This window comes from Ascaphus truei, chromosome 9 (genome assembly GCF_040206685.1).
Source record: "Ascaphus truei isolate aAscTru1 chromosome 9, aAscTru1.hap1, whole genome shotgun sequence".
Taxonomy (NCBI): domain Eukaryota; kingdom Metazoa; phylum Chordata; class Amphibia; order Anura; family Ascaphidae; genus Ascaphus; species Ascaphus truei.
In genome coordinates this window covers 37,061,342-37,069,426 of record NC_134491.1, presented here as the reverse complement: position 1 = coordinate 37,069,426, position 8,085 = coordinate 37,061,342, and the positions used below count along the sequence as shown (strand labels likewise).

Here is an 8,085-nt window from a genome sequence, read left to right as displayed (position 1 = left end):
TGTGTGTGTATGTGTGTGCCTGAGTGCCTGTCTGTGTGTGTGCCTGGCTGTGTGTGTGCCTGAGTGCGTCTGTGTGTGAGGAGTTGAGGGGCTGAGGATTTGAGGGGCTCAGCGGTTGAGGGGCTGAACGGCTGAGGAGTTGAGGGGCTGAACGGCTGACGGGCGGTACCACCCCCTCACGTCATGGCCGCGCCCCCCCCCCACGTCATGGGTGCGCCCCCCACCCGTTTTGGCCATGCCCCCCCGCTCGCAAAAATGGATCGGAAAAAGCCCCAAGTGCCACTCCGCGCGCCGCCTGTCTGCAGTGCGGGCGCGTGGTCTGAGGCAGCGGGCCTTAGCCTAATGGGTGAGAGGGGGGGATAGGAATGGTGCAACATTCCTGACAATCCTGACAATCATACTTCGCATATATAGAAATACATTATACATGTCCACTGTAAAAAATACTCTTTATTACTATTATTGGGAGGAGGGGATGGCTTACCCTGGATAGCACATGGATTCTCATTGGAGGATATTGGACTGATCTATGGGTGGGTGATCCTGCATGTTAAGAGACTAATAGATCAGCCACGGTTGCCATACCTTTTGAAACTTTGAACAGGAGTCTCTTAGAATCCCCATAAGACCCTCCATTTTGAGAGAGTACCAAATTCTTGTTCTTATCTGATCATTGAAGTATTTAAACTTTATACTTATTACCATATATGTTTTGTCAATTAGATGTAGCATTGGGCACCACTGTCTTTTGTTGAAGTTTAAATATTGACGTTTTTTTCTCAGCGCGCTCTCCCTGCATCGCTGAAAGGTAAATTGGCACGTTCCCAAATATTCCGGGCATTACTGAATGAATAATGCCCAGAATTCTAACCAATCAGAAAGCAGGGATTTTAATAATGCCCGGAATTTTACTGCTTTAGTATATAATAAACTATATGCAAGTAATTTTCATCATACGTTTACTGTAATCAAGAAACAGGGAAGAAACATGCAAAGCTTTCTTGTTATTCATTCAGGTTAAAAAAAATCCAACACCAGCACTATTGATTTATGCATTTAATTTTTATTGTACTGTAATCATACATACATGAAAATATTGCACTGCTAGCTGAATAATTTTTGGACTTGACAATATTACTAATTAAAGATAATTCATGAAAATGCAAAATAAAAGCCAACCATTTCCAAAAAGATTCACAGGCAGTAAATTACATCATAATGTTGATTCTGAGAAAGGTGAGATGCACTAATTTTGCTAGACTGCTCTCATCGTATAACCTGTCTAACATGGATCAGGAAGGAGAGAAGCCTGTTCAAGAGCTCAATATGTAAGGCTTTTTTATTGCATATCTCTGATCTCAAACTCTCTCTTACTGATTAGCAATGCTTGAGGCTACTGTTTTAATTAGTTTCTTAGCAGCACCCTTTATCCAGTCCTTGAATCCTCTGATTTGCCTTTGAGATGCATGTTGTGAGAGATCCATAGATTCTAGATCACGCAGTACATTTTCCACTCTCTTCATCTCTTTCTCTTCTTCAGTTGATCTCTTTCCATTGGCTAAATGACCAGCTACAGTTTTAACAAATGCTTTTGCAGCACCTTTGAGAACATCTCTGAAACCTCTGATTTCCCTCAAATAGGCTTCCTCAGAGATGTCTCTTTCACTGAGAGCTTGTATTCCATGTAGTAAATCTACCATCCTCTTTAACTGATTCTGTTTTTCAACTTCACTAAAGATGAAGAGAGAAAAGTTGAAGTCAGAAAATGCATTATCACTTGGTGACATGTTACATGTATTCCATGCATTGTAAGGACCAAAAATGTATTCTTGTGGATGTTCTGAGAACAAATAAGTAAATCAAACCAAATATATGCCAAATATATATTGGCTTGTGTTAACAGGTTGCATTTTTGGGAAATTATTATATTGCAAACACTTCACAGTGTAGCCTTTTTAATTAAATCAATTCAAAACATCCCTACAACAATATATACACTCTAAAACAAAACTAGATAACTAGAAGAAGGAATTAGCACTTATATTTCTGAGAAAAAAACGTCTTACTTTTTAGCTTCTCCAAGTGGTACAAGGCAGGCAATAGATACAAAAGCCAGTAAAGCTAGAGCCTTTAGAAACATCTTTTGGTTCTTGAAATCTGTTAAAAAAAATAATAATCATATTGTGTGGTCGTTTTTAATAATTTATATGATATTTCAGTTTCTACAGTACAGTACACAAATCTTTTACCCCCTAAATACTCTATTATATTACTGTGTACCATATTCTCATACAGTATAGTCACTGCTAGGACAAATTCCTATTGCTTTCTATGAAATTTCTTTTTTGGTTCTTTTTTTTATCATCCAAATTTCCCACATTTGGCAACTGGGAGACTTTAATTAATTTAGCCTGTAATACTAATTTATAGTGTCTGCCTATAGCAAAATCAGTAATGTGTTCAGCTTGATAGAGTTTTGAACAGCTTTAGAGCATAGTCATACACAATTTTACCATTTAAGTATAGATGGAATACATTTGACCTAATGTGGATACAATTCACTATCAATAGCATATATATTTCATGTGATTAATACTTACGTGGTATTCCAGATGATACAGTGCACTTTAGAATTTCGCTACTGGTTCTCCTGTATACCTGTATGGGTTGCCTGCTTTAAATACAGAATTTGGTAAGATTATTTCAGAATATAATGAACAAACATAGTGATAAAGCATCTGATTTAATTTTCTGTTGTTTGATTTAGAAAATGTAATTGACCTTCAACTGTAGATATTAATTCAATTAATTTCTGGCCTTGTGAGTGTCTTATTATTACAGATGTGCTGGTTGAAGACAGAGATCACTAAGTTATTTAATTTTATTCAAACCGTCTTGTGTCCTTTCTTCAAAATATAATTAGCACATAGATTGATAATGTATTTGTTTTAATTAGAGTTGGTCAATTACATAATTAAATGTCATTAAAAATAAATCAAATGATTCAATTAATTTTTTTCAACTGTTTCTCTTCTATGACGTCTATAATTATTGTGTTTTCTATGTATTTGGTGGTGGGGGCCTTCTTTTCTTTGTATTTGGGGTGGGGGGTTTCTTTTATATGTATTTGTGAGGTGGGGGGGAGTTTGTATGCATTTGGGGGGTGGGTTTTGCGTATATGTATTTGGGAGCAAGTTTTTATTTAATGTGTGTGTGGGTGATTTTATTTTATATATGCATTTGGGGGGTGAGAGGCTTCTTTTCTATGTATTTGGGGGGTGGGGGTGGTTTATATGCATTTGGGGTTGGGGGGCTTCTTTTCTATGTATTTGGGTGGTTAGGGGGATTTTATATTTATTTCGGTGGTGGGGGGCTATTTCTTAAGTATTTTGGTTGGGTACGTGACTTTTCTATGTATTTGGGAGGTGGGGGGCTTCTTTTATATGTATTTGTGGGGTGGAGGTGGTTTATATGCATTTGGGGTGGATTTTTAGTATATGTATTTTGGGGTGTGTTTTTTTAATATGCATTGGGGTTGGGGGGTTCTTGTCTGTGTAGTTGGGGGCTGGGGGACATTTTTCTATGTATTTGGGGATGGGGGCTTATTTTCTATGTATTTGGGAGTAGTTGGGTTCTGTAATGTATTTGGGTGTGTTTTTTTAATATGTATTTGGGAGCATGTTTATTTTATATGCTTTTGGGGGTGATTTTATATATGCATTTGGGGGCGGGGGGTTTCCTTTCTATGTATTTGGGGGTGGGGTGCGTGTCGATGTATTTGGTGGGTGGAGTACTTATTTTCTATATATTTGGTGGTTGGAGGGCTTCTTTTATATGTTTTTGGGGTTGGGGGCAGTTTATATGCATTTGGGGGTGTATTTTTGTATATGTATTTGGGGGGGGTTATATGCATTTGGGGATGATTTTATTTCATATATGTATTTGGGGGGTGGAGGACTTTTTTTCTATGTATTTGGGTGGTGGAGGACTTCTTTTCTATGTATTTGGGGGGAAGTACTTCTTTTATATGGATTTGGGGGATGGAGGTGGTTTATATGCATTTGGGGTGGGTTTTTTGTATATGTATTTGGGGGTTGTTTATTTAATATGCATTTGGGGGTGGGGGCTTCTTGTCTGTGTATTTGGTGGTTAGTGGGGTTCTATAAATGTATTGGGGGGTTTTATATGTATTTGGGAGCATATTTTTATATGCTTTAGGGGGTGCTTTTATTTAAAAAAAATGAATTTGTGGTGGGGTCTTTTCTATACCTTTGGTGTGGGGGCTTTCCTATGTATTTGGCGGGTGGGGTACTTCTTTTCTATGTATTTAGGGGGTTGGAGACTTATTTTCTATGTATTTGGGAGGTGGGGGATTTTATATTTATTTGGGCATGGGGGCTTCTTTTCTATGTATTTTGGGGGATAGGTGACTTTACTATGTATTTGGGGGATGGGGTGTTTCTTTTATATTTATTAGTGGGGTGGAGGTAGTTTATATGCATTTGGGGTGGGTTTTTGTATATGTATTTGGGGGGTATTTTTATAATATGCATTTGGGGGTGGGGGCTTCTTGTCTGTGTAGTTGGAGGCTGGGGGACTTTTTCCATGTATTTGGGGGTGGGGGCTTCTTTTCAATGTCATTTGGGGATAGTGGGGTTCTTTAAATGTATTTGGGGGGGTGTTTTTTTAATATGTATTTGGGAGCAATTTTTAATATGCTTTTGGGGGTGTTTTTATTTTATATATGCATTTGGGGATGGGGGGGCTTATTTTCTATGTACAGGTGCGCCGACGAGTATTCTAAAACTTGCTTTAAACTTGCCTTGGAAAATCTGGAGCTTTTATCAACATGATTCAGGCACATGCTGGGTACATGCTGCAACATTTCAGTGACATTTCTGCAGAGACTAATGGCCCATCGGATTAACACAGCAGGGGTCCCTGGCAGTCCCATTCAGTTTGAATGGGATTGCCAGGGACCCCCGCTGTTAATCCGATGGGCCATTAGTCTGTCTGCAGAAATGTCACTGAAATGTTGCAGCATGTACCCAGCATGTACCTGGGTCTTGTTGGTGATTGCCCCAGATTTGTTTTAGAATGCTCGTCGGCACTACAGTATTTGGGGATGGGGGGCGTTTCTATATATTTGGCGGGTGGGATACTTCTTTTCAATGTATTTTGGAGGTGAATCTTCTTTTCTATGTATTTGGCGGTTGGGGGCTTCTTTTCTTTGTATTTGGCAGTTGGGGGCTTCTTTTCTATGTATTTGGCAGTTGGGGGCTTATTTTCTATGTATTTGGCAGTTGGGGGCTTCTTTTCTATGTATTTGGCGGTTGGGGGCTTCTTTTCTATGTATTTGGCGGTTGGGGGCTTCTTTTACATGGTTTTGGGGTTGGGGGCTTCTTTTCTATGTATTTGGCAGTTGGGGGCTTCTTTTCTATGTATTTGGCAGTTGGGGGCTTCTTTTCTATGTATTTGGCGGTTGGGGGCTTCTTTTCTATGTATTTGGCGGTTAGGGGCTTCTTTTCTGATTTGGCAATTGGGGGCTTCTTTTACATGTTTTTGGGGTTGGGGTTAGTTTATATGCATTTGGGGGGGGGTTGTATATGTATTTGAGAGCATGGTTTTCTTTATATGGGGATGATTTTATTTCATATATGCATTTGGGGGGTGTGAGGCTTCTTTTCTATGTATTTGGGGGTGGAGGTGCTTGATATGCATATAGGGGTGGGGGGGGGGCTTCTTTTTCTATGTATAGTATTTGTTTGGTGAGGGCTTTTATATTTATTTGGGTCGTGGGGACTTCTTTTCTATGTATTTGTGGGGTGAGGGACTTCTTTTATATTGATTTGGGGGATGGAGGTAGTTTATATGCATTTGGGTGTGAGTTTTTGTATATGTATTTGGGGGGTGTTTTTTTAATATGCATTTAGTGGTGGGGGCTTCTTGTCTGTGTATTTGGGGTTAGTGGGGTTCTTTAAATGTATTTGGGGGGTGTTTTTATATGACTTTGGGAGTATATTTTTATATGCTTTAGGGGGTGTTTTTATTTTATATATGCATTTGGGGGTGGGGGCTTTTCTATATCTTTTGGGGTGGGGCCTTTTCTATGTATTTGGCAGGTGGGGTACTTCTTTTCTATGTATTTAGGGGTGAGTGCTTCTTTTCTATGTATTTGGGGGTGTGGGCTTCTTTTATATGTATTTGGGGGATGGAGGTGGTTTATATGCATATGGGGTTGGGGGGTTCTTTTCTATGTGTTTTGGGGGGTCAGGGCCTTTATATTTATTTGGGGGTGGGGGCTTCTTTTCTATGTATTTGGGGTTGGGGACTTCTTTTCTATGTATGTAGGGGGTGGGAGGCTTCTTTTCTATGTATTTGTGGTAGGAGGCTTCTTTGCTATGTATTTGGGTGGTGAGGGGCTTATTTTATATGCATTTGGGGGTGGGGTTTTTTTGCAATTGTTTTTGGGGGTGTGTTTTTTTAATATGCATATGGGAGTGGGGGCTTCTTGTCTGTGTATTTGGGAGGAAGGGTTCTCCATCTTGGAGGAACCTACGTTAACATTTACAGCCATTATATATGTGTTAGTGAATACATGACATGTGCTGTTTTTCCCATTTAAATGTATATTTTGCATAGTAATGGGTGATCATGTGAAATGTTATTTTGTTGTTCAGGTTTCATCAGAGATGGTACCCGAAAATGTAGGATCCAAGCGGGGTCGTTGGGAATCCACCAAAGGGAGAGTGTAGCAGGGTATCCCCTGGCTACTATTCTACCCAATGGGCTGGCAGTAAACCCTGGTATTCACAGGCATGCCAGTAGTTGGTATTGGGTTTTCCCCTTCACCTTTGGTGCTGCATTTGAGGGACAGCAGAGGGTGGCACATCCTATTGTAGCTGGGACAATGGGTTGCCCACCTTCTGTACTTAAGGGCAGGACCACCCTAAATTAGGAGGTTGTACCTTCCCCCCGAGGAAGGCAGGTCACACGACTGGGAGCCTGAGATTGAGGCCTACCCATGTACTCTTCCCTGCAGGGAGGAATGAGTGTGAACCAATACCTCTGCCTCCGCTAGGGAGGTGGGGAAGAGCTAGGTGGCTGCGGGTGCCCTTGGCCTGTAGTGATGGTTTAGGGACCATCTCCAGTGATATCTAAGAGTAAAGAGACTGTATCCGGCAGATGACTGCTGCGTAGTGTGTTACTGCAAAGACTGTAGTAATAAACCGTTCCTGTTTGCAATATACCTGCGGCCTGGTGTATGATCTAACTGGGGGGGGGGAGAGGTACAAGTTCTACCGTGGGAGATTGCCTCCATATTCCTGGAGCCTGCGGCAGATGGAGGCGCTGCACTGTTGAGTATTATGTGGGGTATGGACCCCAGAATCCTGTTCCTGTGTCCCAAAGTCATCGCGGACGACTCAGCCCTCTTGTTGCCAGCAGGTAGGCACCACATACACCCTGTAATGGCCCCATCTGCGATTGGGGGGGGAGAAACACCGTTACATATGTTTTTGGGAGCATATTTTTATATGTTTTAGGGGGTGTTTTTATTTTATATATGCATTTGGGGGTGGGGGCTTTTCTATATCTTTGGGGGTGGGGGCTTTTCTATGTATTTGGAGAGTGGGGTACTTCTTGTCTATGTATTTAGGAGGTTGGAGGCTTCTTTTCTATGTATTTGAGGGGTGAGGGGCTTCTTCATGTGAAAAAGAAAGTACAGCCTCTTTGAATTCCATGGTTTTACATATCAGGACATAATAACAATCATCTGTTCCTTAGCAGGTCTTAAAATGAGGTAAATACAACCTCAGATGAACAACAACACCTGACATCCGCTGACGAAGTCTTAAGGACGAAACGCATAGGGTGTGTTTTGGAATACATGTGCTAGAACCCCTGAATATTATGTTTTATTTTTGCACGATCAAGCTTACACAGTTGTAGCATTAGTATTGTTATACTTTTTGCCAACAATTCATCGAGTTACCACTGTAACATGTCGAGTGACGGTCCATTCAGGAACTTCCCAGAGACACTGCAGTTCACGCGAGATCCTGGAGAGCAGAGACACGTGAGCAG

General features: G+C 40.8%; 1 protein-coding gene across 1 annotated transcript; it reads right to left on the bottom strand.

Annotated features, from left to right (window-relative positions):
* Positions 1 to 1,106: 1,106 nt before the first annotated feature.
* LOC142502262 (maximins 4/H3 type 4-like) lies at positions 1,107 to 2,736 on the bottom strand. Its single transcript, XM_075613100.1, has 3 exons — positions 2,601 to 2,736; positions 2,067 to 2,157; positions 1,107 to 1,731 (listed from the first exon to the last, which is right to left on the bottom strand). The coding sequence occupies exons 2-3, from the start codon at positions 2,138 to 2,140 to the stop codon at positions 1,371 to 1,373; spliced, it is 435 nt and encodes a 144-aa protein (XP_075469215.1). The 5' UTR covers positions 2,141 to 2,157; positions 2,601 to 2,736; the 3' UTR covers positions 1,107 to 1,370.
* Between the last annotated feature and the right edge of the window lie 5,349 nt (positions 2,737 to 8,085).

What these genes read in the sequence shown, in the direction of transcription:
- LOC142502262 (XM_075613100.1), bottom strand. Translation starts at nt 2,140, where the DNA reads ATGTTTCTAAAGGCTCTAGCTTTACTGGCTTTTGTATCTATTGCCTGC. An exon ending in CCACTTGGAGAAGCTAAAAA is followed by an intron (nt 1,732 to 2,066) that starts GTAAGACGTTTT and finishes CTTCATCTTTAG; the next exon opens with TGAAGTTGAAAAACAGAATC.